We start from the raw sequence: 21,800 nt of genomic DNA, 5'->3' as shown, positions 1-21,800 counted from the left end.
TAGCTAGTCTAATGAACAACGAATATGTTTTAAAATTAGCAGGACAAAAATACATTTTATGGTACTTCATTACGTGATTGATACTGTGTAAATAATACAGTTGTAAACATAACATATATAGAGATATTAATCCAGATTTAGTTATAATTAAATTATAAAGGATAAACATATATTTTACAACATATTTAGTTCTTGTTTTCCTTTTTTTTTTGTACTTACAAGTTAAAGATTGAGAGAAGTCACAGATAAAGAACTGTGTAATTATATAGTTGTGACAGACCAAACAGAAATGTAGAAATTCAAACCCCAGTCTCATAAATTAGATCTTCTGTAGCAACATATTGGAACACAAATGGTACATGCTATTTCATGACCTGATGAATGCTGATCTCTGCAATAATCACTGTAGAAACATAAAACCGAATTTCAGCCCGACATTTATAATGGCTGGTATATTCTATGTCGCTATTGTAATGTAGCTTACACTTTTTGTCTGCAAAATCTCTCAAAGCTTAAACATTGCATGAAGCAGATCTTGTATCTGATATTTGCACTGAATTTTACAACAGAAACCAAACATTTCTGTAACATTTTCTTTTTTTTCCCAAATAACCTCTATGTGATATTGTATATTGAAACTGCATTAATGTATATTTTGAAACCGGTTGTCACAGTCCCACCAGGCTGTTGAGTTTGGGTCCACATAAGTCAGACCATGTGTACTTTTAAGCTTACTTTGGTCTGTCTCTTTCTTCGGCCTCTCTGTCACACTTCCTAGGCACAGACTCTGTTATCCCTTCACAGAAGTGGGACCTCATGGTCCAGCTGCTCTAGGCTCCCAGGATAGTGTTGACCTCTCTGCCACAAAACACCCCAGTTCCTTAAGTGCACTCTTTCCCAAAGCTCCAACCCTATAGGCACTCTGGTTTACCATTTACTTCTCCAGGGATATATGATAGTTGAAGCACATGCCAAAATTCCAAAACCAATTGCCCTTGAATTAGACAACACAAGAAATATACAGATCCAGTCAAAATAATAACACCTAGACACATATCCCTGCCTCAGTTTCCTCACCACCCTCAAGCGTTCTTTTGGCTTATGTTAGAGTCCTCTATGGTATCCAGGATCCTTCCTTTCTCTCATCCCTGCACATGGCTTCTCCTCCAAAACATGGAGCCTTCTCTCACTCCTGTATCCAACTTTCTGCTTCTGGTCTCATCTCCCTCTTTCCAAAATGGCCTGTAAGTTAACCTCTCTTTTACAACTTACAGTCCCCTTGTCAACCCTCTGATCAGATGATCATAGGTCCCTATATAGTGATCCATTGCTTTGTTACTGGTAGACTGGTTCTTCTGTGCAGCCAACTCTTTGTCCAACCGTGCTTCCATGTAAACAGAAGACCATAAGGGTTTAATGATTCTCCATTGTTAGCACTGTATCGCTACCCCTCGGAATTCCAGTTCAACATAGAGGTAAAAAGACAACAGAGAAGGCAGACAAGCCCTATGTTCAAAAAGGGGTTTGTAGTTTGACAAAAAAATATACAGAGAGCACATAATCTCAAATTGGAATCAATAAATTGTACATGAACATATTCCCCAAATTGTCATACTAGTGATATAAAAATATTCAACATGACTTAATGTTTTGCCTGTCCAGAGTTTTTTGGGACATGGGAATCTTAGTAGTCAAAAATGTGTCTAATTTTTTAGCATTTGAGTTTAAAAGGTGTGGCTATAATAAATTCTATTGAAAGAGTTCTAGGGAAGGTCACAAAAAGAAGAAAGTTTTGTATAATACGTTCAGAATTACCTTGTGGTGTTACCGTTGTGGATGAGTCCTTATTGATTTAATATGAAATGAATTCTTGCAACTGTGAATCTTATTTTGTATGTATTCCAGATGTGTGGAGGTCATTGCTAAAGAAGGACAGAACCTGAAAGAGCTGTATTTGGTATCCTGTAAGATTACCGACTATGGTATGTAAAATGGCTATTGTTTTTCACCCTTTGTCAAAACTGATCTACTGAAACTTTACATGGAGATGTAAAAAGTGAAAATTACCTTGTGACACTTGTAAAAATGTTGCTGTGACACTAGACAGAAGATTTAGAACGAAGAAGCTAGAGGACAGGCACTCTGTTAGATTTCAGAGAGCTGCAGATTTATCCTTCATATAGAATTGACTGAAAAATGTTGATTGATCTCTGTGATGAGAGTTTGAGTGTTGATCGATAAGCACTCAGATTTGAATTAATTTGCCTCCTGCTCTTCCTTCTTTCTTCACCCTTAGTTTACATGGAGATTTGCAGGGTCTAGTAGATATCTAGTCTTTTTAATGAACTCAGACTGGTTCTTCCTTTCAAATCTTGCACTGTTCTGGGATCTGAGAGTTGAAATCAGAGATTATTTTTGGCCCAGAAGAGAGGCAGGGCCATGCAATGCTAAATCACATCCACTGCACACCTACTGTGAGAACAGTGGCTTGGTGCAGGGGAAACAGTGACCCTGGGTTTTGGGAGAAGAATCCTCCTCAGGATGCAAAATGACAATGAAGTCACTTTATGGCTACTGCTGCAATTTCAGGGTTGTAGTAGCCTCTGCTCTGATTGAAACCCCTCCCTTCATGTAGTTGCAGATCTGCTAGCCATGCCATATCCTCAAACCTTTCTTCTGTATCTGCTTGGAAGGAATTCCTATAGAGTTCATGGCATCCTGTCACTCATCCCAACCTAGTGAACTCACATCACCCTCTAAGGGCCTTCTTTGGATGAAGGGGCTGACAAGGGAGCAGTAGTTTCCCTCAAAAGCAGTATGACCAAACTAGTGAGGTAGTGGGGAAAGGCAGGCAGGTGAATGTATTGGATTGGATTTGAATGGAAAGTGAGGGGAAGTGGTTATGAATAAATGACACATGGGAAGAGCATTGGGTGGGAGGATGGGTAGGAGGATAGGAGAGTATCTGCATAGGCTTGATTGATTAGATACCATAATTATCCAAACTGCACTGTTCCATTAAATATTTTAAGGTTTGCCCATCCCGAATTTATAAGATTCTGTAGTCATTTTACATCATCCGTAAAATTGTAGTTGTTGAGGCTTTTCAAACAACTTTTGCAAGTGCTACTAATACTAGATTCTGATGCTGATACTACTAATAAATTCATTGCCTCAGTAATAATATTAGTAAATTGTTCAGTATGGTAACTGTGGCACTGAACAATTTTTAACATTATTATTGAATTAGTGTACTATCAGTATTCGTTCAAACATAACCCTCATCACCACTAAGTAAATAAATGTTATGTCAGCCCCCCCCAACAGCTCCATTCTTCTTGTGTTTTGTGTTAAAAATCATGAGTGATGAGCGCTGTAGCAAAGCAGTGCTAATAAGCACCACTTAGCCATTGTGAGCAACTCAGGAATTCTTACTTAAGTGGGGAAGGAAGGTGCCACTCTCCTTGCAAAGCTCCTGAGGTCCTTAGGGAGAAGGGAGCCTCTCACCAGCAGAGCTCAGTACTGTAGTGCCACAGTAGGATGTGGGAGGAAAGAGAACCAGCCAACCCTTTCCCCTGAACACATCCTGCTACATTTGGCAAGTAGGAGAAATCTGCTAGTGATTACTAGGATGATTTGTTGTGGTCTGATTTAAGAAATTTCCCAAGGGTCTTATTATGCTATTGATTTCACTATGCATAAGTGTTCAGGCCCCACCAAATGGCAGATGCTTCTCTCTTAGTGGAAGCATGTTATTCTATAAATTTGCAGGATAGGTGTCATGCAAAATGGAGATTCATTAATGTCTTAGTCAAATTTTTAGTATCGTATTACACTGACCAAAGTTCTGGGAGGGAATGACTGTATGTGAACATCCATTCTTGCTTAATCTACCTGGTAGTATTGAGGATATTAGCATATGCACTTGGTCCATGTAGGTTTGGTAGATTCAACACACAATTAATGCCTGCTTTTTATATTTAAAATTTGTCTATTTGCTAATTGTGACTATACAGATTTCCATATATATTTAGCAAGACACCTTAGAAACACTATTTTCCCAACTAATTTTGAAGATAAAACCAGGATTTTTAGAAAGAGACTAAGGCAATTATGCACCCATATTCCATTCAGATTCATTGGAATTCAGATGCATAAATCCCTTAATCTCTTTTGAAACTCCCAGCCCAGGTTTCTTGATACATTAGCGATTAGCTTAGTGGAATTGTGACTGCTAGTGTCAAGAGCCTAATTGTCTCAAGGTTCAGTTAGCAAAAATGCAAATTCCATAGCTAAACAAAATATTATTGTTATTAGAACAACTTGTTTTAAGCACACCTTAATTTGAGACATCAAACAAGAAAAAGAGATTAGTGCTAATTGTGATTGTTGACCCATAACTAATATCTAATATAGGGACAGATGTGTGACATAATTACATGTACTCTAAGAAAGCTAGACTATGAAATGTGAGATTTAGCAGTTTTTATTGTCCTGATTTGATTTTGACAATAAGATGTTGCGAGAAAATAAAAGAAGCAATATTGAAAATTTAATACTATTTAATTATTATTTGAAAAATATTACTAAATACAGTGCACTGAAATATTTGCCTTCATATTGAAAGTTAGAAGTCTATTAAAATTCTCTAAACTGTAACATACGGTCATAGGCAACATTAGTTTATCTGACACATTGCCACCATGGAATTTAATTTGGTGGAATAAAGTACAGAACGATGAGATTAAAAAAATTACTGTAGTGAAGGGCATCAGACTCTCTAGGGCTGTGTTTAGACACCAACAAATCTCAAAAACCTGTTTTAGTAGATTTTCTGTTCTCAGTACAGCCACACAGGACTTTTTTTTTAACATTTAATTATATTAGACAAAAAGAAAAACAAAAAAAGGAAACCAAGATGGATTTGAAATAGGCAGCAGATACCAAGAGTTGTTAACTGCAAAGAAAAAGGAAATATATTTTTGCTTATTGCACTGCTACAGTTAAGAGTGTGTCAGCACTTCTCTTATAAACTTCTCACAAGTATATAGCTCAGCTGTAAATTTTTCCCCCATGTTAACACTTGCCATATAAAGTCTCAACCTTGTAATAAATTTATTTGTGTGTAATTTTATATATATGCATGTGATTTTATATATATGCATTCATACACACACAAATAAATTTATTACAAGGACACGTGTGTGTGTGTGTGTGTGTATGAATATGTATAATTGAAAAAACTGCCAAAATTATTTGGCTTTTATAAAAACATACACATGTCTGGTTTTAAAAAGAAAATCATTTTGGCTGTTTTTCAGTTTTACTCTGTATGCTAAAAATGAAGTGTTTTGGTTTGATGTTTCTCTGTCCTTTCTTGACCCAAAAAACGGCTTCATTTAGGGATTCTTTTGTTTGTTTTGAAATGCTTATTGAAAATTAGTTCTTTATATTTAAAACTTCTCTGCCATTCAGTATTAAAATCTAGGGATGTTAACTTATTTCATAATGTTTTTATCTTTATATACATATTAATATAATGCCACATCATAAGACAAATCATTAGGATACTAAATAAGGATTTAAATAAGTACTAAGTGTTTTAAATATTTGGCTAGGCATACAATTACTTGACAGAGTTACTAGAGAAGCTGTCTGCAACATACGTGAATGAACCACTAGGATCTCTATGGTAAACACCTGTATGAAGTCAAAACTGACATTATTTCCTCATGCCATTTTACCTTTTTAAAAACAATTATGAATTAAGCATGGACTGTCAGAGTTATCTTTGAATTTCCTGCCTTTTGTTGATTTGTGTCTCAACCTTAACTTTATTTAAACTTAGGGGTTTTGTATTTAATCTTTTACTAAGAACTAGTAAGAAAGTTGGACTTTCTAGCTGTGGGGAGACTGTGTGTCAAATGGATTAGGTTGATGTGAAGATGTATAGCTGTGAGAGAAAGCAGCAATCACATACACAATTGTGTAACTGTCTTTTCAGTTTTCCGCTCTAATTCTGTAGTTTATTGATTTCCTGGGTGTTGAGAATTTATTTCTAAGGAATACTTCCAGGAGTAAAATATTACTTATAAGGTTAATGATGGTGCATAGTGCTTGGTACAGAGAAAAACACAAAGGTGGGATTTGTGTTTAGAGATTAAAAGATTTGATGAAACAAGCTGGTGTGAAAGGAGGAGGGTTTCATGATCTCACAACTGTGCTATCCAGGCAGTTACTAAGAAAGCTTGGTTTTCTCAGCTATGGGAAAAGATAACGTTGGGTTATAGAGTCAGTCTCTCTCGCTTTCACCAGAAAATTCAATCCTGGTCCTGAGAAACCTTTTTGGAATAAGTTTTGTGAAAACCAATTACTTTTTATGAAAATCTGTGGTTTCGATGACTTGGCATTTTCTGACCAAAAAAAAAGTTTCATCCAAAAAAATGCCTGAACAACTCTAACCATCATTCCTGTATACTTATTGTCACTTGTACACTGCAAAAGATACAACTGAGATGGAGTGCTTGTCTTGTTTCATTTTGATTCTCTAATAGTTCTAAACTTGGCAAAAATTAAAGAATTCCCCACTTCTATCTGTTAATTGCGCAGGACTTCTCAGGCACAGTGAACGCTAGTGTAATGTTCTGTTGATCCCTTAAGATTCTGAACACCGAAGCTGAGCTGAAGAATTCCAGATTTCTGGCCTTTTTTTTTCTCTAGCTAGTCACTAGTGCATATAATAATGAGGGTCCTTCCTCCCTTATGTCAACTCTTCCCCTCACATCCTCCAATACATGTAGTGCTCCTGAGGACTTTTGTATTTGAGTGGCGGGGGAGAGAGGTTTCATTCAAGTATTTCATGGATGTAGACTCTATTTACAAATACCTGTCTGGAAGACCGTATGATAATGTTTGTATGACACTGATGTGTACTCCATTATCACAAGATACATCGTTATTTCAAGTAGCTTTTGTCTTCCTAATTAGAAAGAAACAATGTAAAAGAAAAAGCTTTTGTCTTCCTAATTTAAAAGAAAAAATGAAGTATAATTAACAAGGTTAAAATATAAGTGCTGATGAAAAAATGTAAAGTTAGAATAATATCATTATAGATTCAATATATACTATATCATCACTGGTATTAAAAGAATCTGCACATAAATTCTGCCTAAAGGATTAAATGTCCCTCTTTGTTAAAAAAGTGCCTAAAGCAGTAAGTGTGCATGTATCCTTTCTCACAGATCGAATATTGCCTGAGTAAACTTTGATTTAAATATTAAGAAATTGTCACAGGGCAGTTTGCCTCTGTGATTAAAAATAGGTCCAGCTCTCCTGTGCCAGGGCAGGTGCTCCCAGTTGAGCTAATTAAGAGGGGAAGGGCTGCCTCTGGGTTATAAAGGGTCAGAGGGATTGCTGCAAGGGCAGAGCTAGAAGGGGAACTGCAGAGTGAAGCTTCAGGGAGAGAGGGTCTCCTGCACGGGGAAGCTAATGATCCAACCAGCTGACCAAATTCGCTGATGAATCCTGGTCATATGCCATCTAAGGCATGTTGCACATATGCTAAGAAGTGGTCCCCAAAGAAGGATGTTGGGGTTGTAGAAGAAGACCCAGCACCTCAGTACCTGTTGGGAAAGGGCAGACAGTTTTTGTCAATGCAGATAAACTCCCAGCAGATGTGGCCTGAAAAAGGAAAATCAGTAGAAAATATATTTGCAAGTCAAAAAGATTTCCTCTTCGTGTATTACAGATTACACAAGCTCTCCCTCAGTTTCTGTCATTTAAATACATATAGCTTTTACTGCTTCTCTCAAAATAATACTAAATTGCTGCATTGTTTCCCTTATTTGTTTTTTTCTCAAAATTGGTCTTTCCCTATTTCTGTTTTCCTTCCCAGTTGTACACATAAGTATTCTTTTCTCCTCTGTTTCTTTCCTCCTTTTTATGGCCTAGATCGGGAAACAGTAAAAAGAGAGTTCTACACTCATAAAATTAAACATGTGAATAAATCTTTGCAAGATCAGGGCCTATATTTTCATCTTCAGTGTTATTTTCTCTTTGTTTCTATAATTTTTTAAATTCTGAAATTTGTTGTTTTCCAAGGAGTCTTTCTTTTCAAAAAAGTACTTTGTGTCTATATTCTTCCTTTGTTCTTCTATTACTCGGGAACTCAAAAGTCAGCACCTATCGAAGACACAAATAAATGAACTGTATGTATCTCTGATGTTCTGTAGAGAGCCCATTACTTTTTTTGGTTATTTTGCCTTGATGAGTTGCAAATTTTACTACAGTGATCTGTAAACTTCAGAGAGAGTTGTATAATCTTATACTCATTAATGATACTTCCCTTGGAAAAATAAATATAGCAGCTAACAAGTTAAAAAAATACTAGAATATTCTCTCTTTTAAAACAGGGGTAGGCAAACTTTTTGGCCTGAGGGCCACATCTGGGTATGGAAATTGTATGGCGGGCCACAAATACTCACAAAATTGGGGGTTGGGGTGTGGGACGAGGTGAGGGTTCTGGCTGGAGGTGTGGGCTCTGGGGTGGGGCCAGAAATGATGAGTTCAGGGTGCGGGAGGGGACTCTGGGCTGGAGCAGGAGGTTGGAGCGTGGGGGGTGGGGTTCAGCTCCAGCTGGGGGTGCAGGCTCTGGGGTGGGACTGAGGATGAGGGGTTGGAGGTGCAGGAGGGTGCTCCAGGCTGGAACTGAAGGGTTCGGAGGGTGAGAGGGAGATCAGGGCTAGGGCAGGGGGTTGGGGCATGGGAGGGGGTCAGGGGTGCAGGCGCTGGTTGGTGTGTACCTCAAGCAGCTCCCGGAAGCAGCTGCATGTCCCCCCCTCTGGCTCCTACGCGGAGGAGTCGCCAGGCAGCTCTGCACGCTGCCCCGTCCACAGGCACCGTCCCTGCAGCTCCCTTTGGCCATGGTTCCCAGCCAATGGGAGCTGCGAAGGTGGCGCTTGGGGTGGGGGCAGCATGCTGAGCCCTCTGGCTTCCCCTATGTGTAGTAGCCAGAGGAGGGACATGCCGCTGCTTTCAGGAGCCACGCGGAGCCACAGCACATGCAGAGTGGGGCAAGCCCTGACCCTGCTCCCTGGTGGGAGTTTGAGGGCAGGATTAAAACATCTGGAGGGCTGGATGCGGCCCCCGGGCTGTAGTTTGCCCACCCCTGTTTTAGAATCATTTAAGAAGTGAAATCTTCCTTCCTTCCAATGAGACTGTGGAAATCTAGAGCATTAACAGCATATTTCAGAATCTTTTAAGTTCCCCTTGAAACTAGAAAAATTAATTATACATTATATACCTTAGCTAGGTCATTTTTATATATTTAATGTATTTTTATATAGTCCGAGTACAATCTTGCAAACATTTATGCACATGAAGCCAATAGGTCTGTTCATGTGAGGAAAGTTAAACATATGCCAAGTGTCAATGTTTGCAGAATCAGAGATCTAATTTGTAATGCTCCTTGTTTTTAGCATTAGTACTCAAGCAATGGATTGATATTTATTCACCTAAGTAGAGTTTCATTATTAATCATTTTTTTTAAAATGTTGAATTAAAACTTTGTCAACACTAATCTTAACAGCTGAACCAACAACAAAAACAAAAAAAATCTTTTCTATATGTAATTCATAGCTATCAACAATTTGTTTTCTCTGCTTAACTTTTAAGAATACTCTTAATGTGGTGAGAATTCTGTGCAGTTTTCTTTAAAAGTTGGTTTACAATTCCATTGTACATCTTGAAGCCCCATACAGTGAGATAAATTACAGCAATAACATATTTTTCAAACACTATATAGTTGCAAATCCTTTGTCTTGCAGTACATAATAAAGGATTTTCTCCTTGAGCAATGAAGTAAACTGAATTTTTAAGGTTTTTTGTCTTGCTAGCTGGTGAACTGCACCCCTTAGTCTGCGCCATCCCAAAACACTGTACAATATAATGGCCAGTTATAGGAACCTGATGTAGAAGCACTTTTGGATCAGTATGCACAGAGCAGTAGCCTCCCACCTGTGATTTGCATTCCATCTCTTTTGAAGTGGTCATTTTAAATGCAAAAGACTGTTATACTGTATTTTCCTTCCAGTTCCTCTCTGTAAGAGACATCCACAGATATTGAGGCTTGCATTTAAATTCTTCTAAAAGGAACTTTCACAGTGTTTAAGGGTTTGTTGTTCTGAATGGATGGGAAAGTAGACGCAGTAGGAAATGGACATGATAGCAAAAAAAAATTAAAAGAAAAAAATGCTCAAAATTACTGAGTAGTTTCACAGTTAACCTTCTAAAGATACAATATTTGTCCTTTGGAATATGTTACAGCTTTCTGAATGAGCATCATGTTTTACTACTAAAAGGACAACATTATTCTCATCTAATAAAAAAAATGGCAGTGACCTGATTCTGTTCCGTACTATATGCGATCACAAATATATTTGTGGAGTCCCAACTTTTCATTTACTGTATTAGGACATAATAATTTTAAACTAAACTTTAGTTTGACCCAGAATGTAAGTTCTATTTTCATGTATTTCAATACATTTTGCAGTTTTATGTGACCTTTTAAAAATAATATAAAGCTTTCTTTCCTCAGTTAACATGTTAACGCCTAGATTGCGTATGGTGCATCAACTGCTTCTTTAGTCTGCTACCGTGCTGCAAAAATATTCATGAACGGTATAATTAAAGCTGGTTTACAATTCAAAACTGATATCTAATGGCAAAAATAAAATATATGTTAATATCAGTGTTAGACTCACTACAAAATGTTTCCTACATTTTGACAAATCCAGAAGTTAGCAAGCCAATGTTTTATCACTTCAGATTTGTGGCCCATCTTCAGTTTCAAACACTACTTGTTAATTTCTGACCAAGATAAGGGGGGAATGGAGGACACCCAAAATACAAAAAATGTGATTTGCAGTTAATGGGAATTTTGCCAGGACGGTGGAGTCAGACACATAGATTCTTGCCATAGTATTTATTAACATAATATCCTTTAACTTAAATTTTGTGTTTAATATTTTAAAGATTTTATTATATATATATACACACAGAGAGAGACACTAGCAGTTATGTTTTTATGTTCATTCAATCCTGTTTTATAATTCTGTAATCTGTTATGCACATAGAGGGCTCAGTTTTTCACATCCTTTATTAATTTACTGAATAGCAGTAGCCAACATTTATATTACTTTGAAAAAATATGTAGATTGGTTACATTAAAAGTAAACCTAAGTCTACTGTAACAGCATTAGAAATAGGTGTTTGAATGCTCCTTTCTGCTGGGGTTACTTGAAGGATTCTCCACATAGTTCTGTGGTTAGAAAACATACATCAACTATTCTTACAGTTTTCTGAAGTGAACTAAAAGTTAAAGAAACAAAAAAGCAACCCACTTCATCAACCGTTCTGTTGGTCCTTATGTTAAACTCAGTAAAATGATGTAGCTGCACAAGCAACAAGATGCATCATGCTGTAAACTGACAAAATATATGAATTTCAATGTAGTTTGTACTTTCTTTCTTCTAAATTATTGCAGACAATTTTATTTCCCCCTCCCCCTTACTTAAATGAGGTCAAATGCCAGAGATATAGTAGTAAACTAAATTTATTAAATTATTTGCATGTACAGTACTAATTTAATGTTACTAAATAAAAGTGATTATTTTTCTTCAGAATCAGTACAGCAGAATAAAGTTCAGAATTTTTGAAATTGCATCTATTTTCTTATCCCTCATAGCAGCTAACATATTTGTTTTAACATTGATGCTCAAACCAAATTGAAGTGAAATTTTAACAAAGTTATATATTAGTGGATGTGTGCATTACATTAGTATGTTTTCAAAGTATTTTATCTATTTCAGCTGTCTTTTGAATTCTAATAATATTCAAGCTGCCCTGCCTGAGAGTAGGGCTCATTGTAATCTTTCTTTAGCTGTCTGTACATTAAAACATGAGATGGATTTCTAAAAATTATTTGAAATATAACTGACTATCCAAATTTAAGAGAAAAAAAATCACAATTTAAATGAATAATTCATATAATTGAATGGCTGGTATAATGAGGAAAGACATAAAAACAGTCTAATTTAAATGCTTAAGAAAAATTGATATGCTTTACTGGAATATTATCAGAAAATTAATTAAAAATTCATTATATTAGCATCTTACACATTTTCGCAAAATGAAGTCAGTTAATGGTTGCAGCATGCCCAAGTACAAAGGGGGCTATGGAAACAATTTTGTCTCACTGTATTGCACCTCTGTCTTGTAGCATTTTTTTCAGGGTCTTGATCCTGTAAACACTTATGCATGTGTGTAATCCCATCATTTGTAAGTGTCTGCAGAATTGAGGCCTTAGATTGAAATAATTTTGGGGCAGGAACCCTATCTTTTGCAGGCTGGAACATGCTGTTGGCATAACATCAACAATATTATTATAACAACATCTGGTTCTTTATCAGCTTGTCTCAAAACAGTGGAGGAAACGAAAATATTTGCTATGATACCTAATCAAGTTAGAGAACTGATAGTGTTAGCTCTGCATTTCTTTATTTTTGTGGACTTGCTTTATGTCTGACTCTTAACTATATTTGATCATATTTTCCCTATGATGAAACATGCTCTGGCTAAAAAAATCTATTGCCATCACAGTAAACTACAGAACTCTTTCAGGATCTAACTGCAGTATAATGTAGAAGTTGTGTTGCTATTGCTGAAGAGGACATAGTTCATTTAATAAGAAAGCTGAAAGGCTTTGTGCTTCCAGTAATAAAAATGACAGCAAGGACCTACTTTGGTCAGCCTTAAAGATTTAAAGAGTTTGCCTTTAAAAAAAATTATGTTCAAAGTAGCTTTTAATTTATGTGTTTAAGTTCCTCATAAGTCAAGTGGAATGATTCTACCTTTTGAAATGTCAAGGTTCTTTCTAACCTAGCTTAGCTAACATTACATTGAGTGCCATGTTGTTGCTTATTTATTAACTGTACATGTTGAACCACGTTACTTCTAATTACAAAATGCCAAAAGCTTAATAAAAGAGATCCATAAATATGTAAACACAGGGTCTTAATAGAACAAACAAACAAAAAAGAATCTTGCAGTAGGAGACATCTGAAAGTGAATATAGTAAAGGAAATAAATAAAGTCCTAAAAGACACAAGTGCTTGATTTATGAAAGCCAACAAATTATACATAGTCTGACCATTTTGAAATCCAGGTTGTGGATTTTAATTTTATTTTTTAAATCTTTTAATATCAGATAACTGTAAATAAATAAATCCATAGCCTGCAATTATTTACATTTTTACAAAAAAAAGGTTTTGAGCTTGTCTGAACATTTTGTGCTAGACATAGTAACTGAGTTTTATTCCTTTCTCATTTTTTTCATTAGCTTAAAGTCATCAATATTCTTTGCATATGATCACGTTCCCACATAATATGTAGTACATTTTATACAGCTAAGCAACTCTTTCAAGAACTTATGCCCATGTATGAAAATGCATGTTTGTTAAATATGATGCAGCTGAGCTCCTCTATCAGGCTTAAACATGTCATCAGGACCAGCTCCAGGCACCAGCTAAAGAAGCAGGTGCTTGAGGCGCCAATACCACTATTGGGGCAGCATGTCTGGGTCTTCGGCGGCGGGTCCCTCAGTCCCTCTGGGAGCAAAAGACCTGCCACTGAAGAGTGGAATGGCGCGATCGCGCTGCCGTGGGGGTTTTTTGGTTGTTTTTTTTTTCGCTTGGGGCGGCAGAAAACCTGGAGCCGGCCCTGCCACTCATACAATCTCCTTTCTGCTACAGACTGTGAAAATAATACCTACATCTTTCATTGGGATAAAAGATAGCAGCCATTGATTTTACTAGGAGCTACTGAGAGATCTCCATTGTCTCTCTTTGAGAATATAGAGACAACTGAACTCTCTGTTTTGCCTAGGCAAGGCCCATCAGTTTTGCAGTAAACAGATCTTACCCTTCCTTCCATGCCATGTTATTGCACCTTGTCAGACAATTAAAGGGGGAAAATTAACTAACCACTCTGTTCAAATGCTGTTAGAATAAAAACTACCAACCTCTTTAATCAATAAATACACAAGTGCATTTTGAAAATAATGGAGACTCCAAACTGGGATCACACCCCTCACAATGGTGTGTTTTCCCTTTACAATTCATTTTCTTTCCATACTTGTTTATGATTTATGGCCATAGGGAGTGCACAGGCAACTAAGACTTCAGTTTGCTTGTCCAACAAGAAGGTGTATGGCTGTCACAATTTCTGACTTGTTTTTGAGTTCTCACTCTTTCAAGCAGGAGTTAAAGTGTGGGGAAATAGAGGAAAAATGCAGCTCCCTAACCTCCTAGGTTTGTGCTGTGAGAGCTCCCTCTTTTGTTTCAGACTACTTTAAACACTGTTTTCAAGTAAATTAAAATGAATTATTGTTGTTGCTGCTATGCTTTTTTTTGTTCCATTTGAGACCGGTAAGCCAGGGTTTCTTATTCTTATCCTCTTGTTTTTAGTGTGTCTGACTCTCACTTGTATGTTTTTTCCTCGCTTGGGCTCAATTTGAAGGTATGATTTGCTAGTAACCTGATCAGTGGTCTCTTATGACAGGGTAGTGGGGAGAGAGGATCTGGGCTTTTCAGCTCTGGTCACCTAGTTTTGCAAATAAGGCAATTAATAGCTAAATTTTCCAGCCAAGCTAGAGTAGTCTATGTAGCAACTTTAGAGACCTGCAAATTTAGTAGCAGCTGAAAGAAGGTTTTATTTTATTTTAAGAGCGAGATTAAAGTTTGCAAGCTCTTGCCAGTCAGATACTTCAAAGACAATTATTTCTGCCAGAAAGACAAGCAATAGTTGAATTTGCTAACTATAACAGAGTAGGCTTTGGGATAAAATTAAGTACAATTTGATTACTTGCTACTGATACAAAAGACAGTTTGATTTGATTTTAAGAGGAAGACGGCCTCTAATGGCTGGGAGCTGGCTTTTATGAGTGAAATTCCCTCTCTCTGATACTTAGCTACAATTGCAAACTTAGCTGCCTGTGCCAAGGCCAGGAAGTATAATTTGTAACTCAATCCTTGAATTGTATACTAATTTAAAAATGTATATGCAAATTTTACACACACAGACTTGGTTGATTAAAAAAATAGAATGAAATGTCTGGATTACATCAAACCATCCCATTGGGTTTAAGCATTAAAAAACAAGGTAGATAAAAATCAATTAAAAACAGATTTTTTTATTTAAGTTAAATACATGTATATTTAAAAAAAACTATGAAAAAATGCATTTAAAATTGACAACCTATGTTAAAGCCTAAACTACTTACAGTCTATTAATCATGTAAATTAAAGAAAAAAAGTATAAACTATTACTGCCAAGTTTTAAAGAAAGTCAAACTACCAGGAAGTCACTGACTAAGGCTTTGGCTACACTTACACTTCAAAGCGCTGCCGCGGCAGCGCTTTGAAGCGCTAAGTGTAGTCAAAGCGCCAGCGCTGGGAGAAAGATCTCCCAGCGCTGTCCATACTCCACCTCCCTGTGGGGAATAACGGACAGTGCTGGGAGCCGCGCTCCCAGCGCTGGGGCTTTGACTACACTGGCGCTTTGCAGCGCCGCAATTTGCAGCGCTGGAGAGGGTGTGTTTTCACACCCTGCCGCAACGCTGCAAATTTGTAAGTGTAGCCAAGCCTTGTGTACCTGGAACCAGCATTTATTGAAGTGCTAAACCAGCATTTGACAGCTTTAGCCTCTTTGGCAGTTTCAGAGAGAGTATTTTCTTTATTTCAGTTTATTCAACTAGTTCAGTTCAATAACTAGTTTATTCAACCTTAGGAAATCAACTGGGAGTTGGAAAACAAGCTTTTCTGCTTTTTCTTTCCAAACTGTGAATAAAGACCAGGCGTGAGAGAATGAGATCTACTAGTTCTAAACCCTTGAAGGACTGGTGACCAAAAATCAGTTCAATTCATTAGGTACAGATAATACTTTCTTTGTTTAGTAAACCAGTTAGCTTTAAATGCAAAAAATGTTTGTATATATAATGAAAGAGTCATTGGTCCAGAGAGAGCAAGAATAAGTATAAGAGTGACTCTGTAGCCTGGTGGTTAAAACTCCCACCTGAGTGGTGGGAGACCCAGACTCAGTCTCTGTGCCTCAATGCCTTTTAAAGTATTTATCCACAGTGGAATAGCTTCAACAGGAGAGACTGAAGGAGATGCCAGTTCAGGTCTCTTTTCACCCTCAGGTAGAGCAAGGACTTGAACCAGGAGTCTACCGTATCCATGGTGAATACCCAAACACTAGGCTAAAAGTTATGAGGGAGCCTCTCCTCACCAGCCTCTTGCAGAAGAGCGTTGTAAGTGCTTAACTCCAAGAGAGGGTTTTATTTTTATTTTTAAAAGGATCTCTGTCACTGTATAAGGATCCTAAGCACTAAACTCAGACCTTGTGAATCCTAGGAATTTTCTAGGCACCTTAGCATTGCCACACCGAAGTTCCTTTTCGACTCTAGCCCCCCTTTGTTTACCCTATACTTAATATTAAGGCTGTTTGCTGTTTATACCCACCCATAACTTATGACTTTGATCCTGTAACCCTTCCTCCCCTGAGTAACTGATACTAGTAGGATGAATAAACTAAGGCCCTGTTTCTGGTTTTTGTTTTATTTTTAATTTCCCAGGGATTAGTCAATGTTCATTTCAAAAGTTAAAAAACAGGTGAAAATCAGTGCAAAAAATTAACATCACAGTTTTCCATGAAAATGTCAGGGTTAATACTGGGGGGAATAGGAGGACAGAAAAACAAAACAACAAATAGAGAAAAGTAAAAGTTTGTTTATGAAGCCATTGTCTCTAATTTTCATTAAAAAAGTAAAGCAACTTTTTAAAACAAAAAGTTTACTGTTGATGACTTGCACATACACTTGACAAAAGGGGCTTCATTCTGAATTTCAAAAGTCCAGGCTAGTGTAGGCTTGCAGTAGTTTTTTCAAAGTGTCTTTCCCAAGGCTCATTCTCCTGCAGACTTGGTCACTTCCCTGGGTTCAGCTACTCACGGGGGCTAGCAGGGGGGCAGTGGATGAGGGGAGTGGTGCCTACCAGAAAGAGGAGGTGCCTGATACTCAAAGATCCCAAAATCATCATCCTTTCTCTCACAGCCATGGATTGGCAGCAGATCCCAGTCACTGAGGCTATGTCTACACTGTGCTTCAGTTCAGTATGAATTGCATTGTGCTCCGAAGTGCTGCGCTGTACCTGCCCTGTGTGGATGCTGCTGGTGCAATCTAAAAAGTACCTAATTCATGTTGACATAATCCTCATCAAACACAAACTAGGTGGTTTCTAGGCTGCACCAGCAGCATCCACACTGGGCAGTTACAGCGCAGAACTTTGGTGCACACTGCATTTCACACTACATACTCTGAACTGTGGGGCCATGTAGACAAGCCCTGAGATAAAGACCCATCAGCAGCAGAGAGGCTGCCACTACCCTCCTTCTCACACCCTCTGTTCCTCAGGGCCATAGAGTGTTTGGAGCAACCCGTTCACTAGGGGGCAGGAAGTGTCTCTGGTGATGAAGTGGACAAGGCTCTGGGCCCTTAGGCTCTTTTCGAGGCAGTGACTCATCTCTGGGCCTACCTGCCCTCAGGAGCTGTCATGGGAAGGAAGTGGGCAACCGCCAGCCAGCAGTTGCCCTTCCCTGCACAGGCACAATGTACTGTCCACTGGGGAGTCTGCAAGCAGGGAGCTGAAACAGGGGAATTCAGGTATGTTCAAAATCCAGGTAGAAATCAAAAAATTGAAATACTGGATTTTTAAAAACCTGGGAATTTTTCAGAGATTTTTGGTAAAAAATGAAAATGAAGTGCACTAGAATAGGCTCATTTTTAAAGCTGTGCATAAAATTGAAAAAAAGGAACAAAAGTCTTGGAGTCATCGTGGCTAGATCTGTGACAACATCTGCTCACTGTGCAGTGGCAGTCAAAAAAGCTAACAAAATATTAGGAACAATTAAGAAAGGGATAGATAATAGCAAGTTTCATAATGCCACTATATAAATCCATGGTACCCCCACACCTGGAATACTGCATACCGTTCTGGTTGCCCCATCTCCAAAAAAGTTGTATTAAAATAAAAAAAAGTACAGAGAAGGGCAACACAAATTATATGGGCTATGGAACAGCTTCTGTATGAGGAGAAATTAGAAAGACTGAGGCTGTTCAGCTTGGAAAAGAGATGACTGAGGGGAGATATGGTAGAGGTCTGTAAAATCATGAATGGTGAGGAGAAAATAATTAAGGAAGTGTTCTTTACCCCTTCACATAACTCAAAAACCAGAGGTCACCCAGTGAAATTAATAAACACAAATTTAAAACAAACAAAAGAAAGTACTTCTTCATACAGCACAGTTAAGTTGTGGCACTCATTGCCAGGGGAATGTTGTGAAGTCCAAAAATATAACTGGGTTAAAAAATAATTAGATATGTTCATGGAGGATAAGTCCATCAATGGCTATTAGCCAAGATGGTCAGGGATACAACTTCATACACTGGGTGTCCCTCTGACTGTTAGAAGCTGAGACTGGATGAGAGGGGGTGGATCACTCAAGAAACTACCTTGTTCTTGTTCCCTCTGAGGCATCTGGCACAGGCCACTACTGGAAGACAGGATATTGGGCTAGATGTACCATTGGTCTGATCCAATATGGCCATTCTTTATGTTAGAGCAATTCTGTATTATTAGTTAAATGTAATTGCTCTTTTGAAAATGCAATTACTAATATGACATTTTAAAGGGGAAATGAAGAGTAAAAAATTAAAAGAAAAAGGAAATAAATGGAATAAAAGTGCTGTGATCAAGAAAGTTCACAATTTAATCTGTTGCTCTGTAATTAACTGAAAGCTGCTTGCTAGCTAGATCCATGGACAGAGATTTATTCGATTTGAGAAGATGTGGAAAACCAGAGGAGAAACTCTATATATATTGAAAAGAGCCTAGCAAACAATTCTTCAGGCCTTCAGTGGGAGATGAGGTATGTGGGAGGCATTTTTTCTGCACTCCTCTGGACCCAGGTAAATCTCTGTGAAATCACTTAGAAAGAAAATACTCAGGATAAGTGGCAATACACACAAGACATCTCTGCTTTAGACTCCAAATTAGATAAACTGATCTGTTTAGAAGGAAGACTGGACATGGTTGTGGGTTACATGATCCATGCAGAAGTCAGTGCAAACTAATGTAAGAAGGTTTTTGCATTAGTCAAAGAAAGAAAAACGTCATTGTAGTAGAAACTGGAAAACGTGGATATAAATGGCAGACACAAACTGTGCAGCTGACAGGTCTGTTGGAGGGCAACAAAGGGAAATACCCTGTTTGCTTTGTTAAAAATGACTCCCTGAAGTTTTGATTTCGGCTATCATGGATGACTATTTATTTGGAGAAAGCTTATCAAATAGCTCTCAGGCAGCAAAATAACTCTTTATCAAAAAGCAAGCATGGTAATTTTTAGAACACCCTATAAAATGGAACAGACAATTTTCACGGCAAGAAAAGAAACCTAGTGTTTTGTACAAAAACAGGTTTTCCCTAGACCAATATGTCAGCCCAACAGCCCAGGCAAAACAGCAGGAGCTGATTCCACTTAAGCCCTTCTATATGGTGCTGGGAACAGAGGAGACTCTGTTATATCCCGCAAAGCTGTGCATTAATGATGAGTATAAAACCCATCTTTTCTGGGACTTTTGGGAGACAAACTTTTAACACAATTAGCAATGGAATCAACACTTGTAGATTGTGTGTTTGGAAGATAAAATAGCATTAGATGGTAGTAGCTGAAAAACCCCAATAATTGTGTTTTGCTGGATCTTTAGCCTCACTTTAAAGCCCCCAATCTCCCCTGACATGAGAATCCTGCCCTGTTTGAATGGTGGTTGTCTGTACTGAGCAGAGCGTTTTACTGTTACTAGGCTTCTCTTTAGCCAATCAGCAGCATGGTGGTTGAAAAAGGGATTGAAATTTACCTTCCTTGTTGGTGCTAGCCCCAGCTCACTTTACCACCACCTCTACCCTTCTCCCTTTCTGGTAGTGGAAGGAAATCTTTGGACTTGCAAGGAATAAAGGTAGGAAAGGCAGGAGAACACCACACCTACATAAGAAGTGAGCTTCTACCACACAATCAGAGAGGGGAGGGGATATCTTGGGGGAGGCAAGAGGAACATTAAAAACAGGGGGAAGAAGGAGAAAAGCAGGAAGAATGGATGACTGGATAGGAGTAGAAAAATGGGAATAATATTTAAAATTCGAATTGCAAGCTCTTCCTCTCTCCCCTCCTCCCAGTTTATTTTTTAAATCCCATCCCTCTCCTCTACAAGCTATTCAGTTGGGGAGATTGACTTCAGAATTCCCTGCCACCACTCTTCCACTCCACTCCACTCCCTCCCACCCATCCTCCCAAAAAGAAAGAAGTAAGAAATTGAAGTTCCAGTTTTTGGATTACGTTTATCATATATAACTTGTAGAGAAGAAAATGTCTAGGCCAATAGTATTAGTACTTTCCATGTGCATAGCACCATCCATTGGAGGATCTCAAACTTCTTTACCAACATTAATGAACTTGTCTTAACAAGTTTATAACATGACAGTAACGTAGGGAAGTATAAATCACTGAAGTTTTCAGATGAGGAACAGAGAGAACTGTCTTTTCCAAGATGACACTACAGATCAGAAATAAAATATATATCTCCACATTTCCACCTCTGTTTCTTAACTATAAAATATCCTCTGTTTGGGCTTCAAAGGTTACAAGACATTTTTTAAACAGTGCTTTAACTCCTTGTGCTGCTTTACCCTGTCTCATACAGTGTGTAATTATTATATTGTTTGTTAGATTTACCTATGATTCATTTACATGGACCATAAAAGACAGACTTTCACAATGTAACAAGTAGTTGTTACCTCATTTCTCATCCTTGCTTTCTCTTCTTCTTAATCCTTTAAAATTAAGACACCCAATGGCCCAGATTGTGCCTGCCTCCAGATAGTGTACAAATAGAGGTTAGAAGCTCCTCATTCCCTCTTGGGGCATGTGGAAGTAGAGCAAAACTGACAGGGATTTGAAGGGGATTTCAATGCAGACAGTCACTTCTGTGAGCCAGAGTCAGGCTAGCTGTAACCCTAATAACGCGATATTTGTAGAAGCGAGGATTGTGTGAGGCAAATGGGAAAGAACTGTGTGAGAAGTTGTTGTGACCTTGTGTTAGATATGGAATGTAGACTGTAGTCTAAATAGAAATGAGAAAAATAAGATATCAAGATGACTTCTATATAAACAAAATGCAGCTGTTGCTTATTATGGTATGTAACAAGAAGACTAAATGCTTGCTATAATTGTTTACCTATAGAGAGACCTGCCTAGGAGGGGGAAACCCTGTGTCCTAGCACACTCCCTCCCTCTATGCAATTGCTTGAGAATAAAGTATCTGACTTTTCTGCACCCAACCAGAGAGTGAGAACTATGTTTTTCTCTGACAGGCATAAAGACTCAGCATTGCCATTTCTTTCGTAGCCAATGCCAAGGAGATGGCAGAAGACAGGGTCATGGTCCCAGTCACTTCTGCAGCAGTCAGTAGTTCATGGGAGAGAATGCTGAACTCTTTTACAATTGCACAACCCTCCAGCATCTTTGGAGGACACTGTGCATTGGAACTCCCACTACGCTGGTGCAGCTCTGTACTGACCCTCATGCGTGGTCATGACTTAAGGTCCCATTTAACCCTAGACCTTACTAACAAA

The 21,800-nt window shown here is 38.0% G+C and overlaps 1 protein-coding gene across 4 annotated transcripts in view; it reads left to right on the top strand.

Annotated features, from left to right (window-relative positions):
- Positions 1 to 21,800, top strand: part of FBXL17 (F-box and leucine rich repeat protein 17) — a 468,601-nt gene that overhangs the window by 319,460 nt on the left and 127,341 nt on the right. For 3 of the 4 annotated variants that reach the window (XM_045021619.1, XM_045021620.1, XM_045021621.1), the window contains one exon: positions 1,906 to 1,982. In XM_045021619.1, the coding sequence (XP_044877554.1) occupies positions 1,906 to 1,982 (77 nt within the window). Of the gene's footprint in view, positions 1 to 1,905; positions 1,983 to 21,800 lie in introns of those variants that run through there. The other variant, XM_045021622.1, reaches the window with a different exon arrangement.

This window comes from Mauremys mutica, chromosome 6, assembly GCF_020497125.1.
Source record: "Mauremys mutica isolate MM-2020 ecotype Southern chromosome 6, ASM2049712v1, whole genome shotgun sequence".
NCBI lineage: Eukaryota > Metazoa > Chordata > Testudines > Geoemydidae > Mauremys > Mauremys mutica.
The sequence above is the reverse complement of the archived record's forward strand: the minus strand, read 5'-3'. Positions and strand labels throughout refer to the sequence as shown.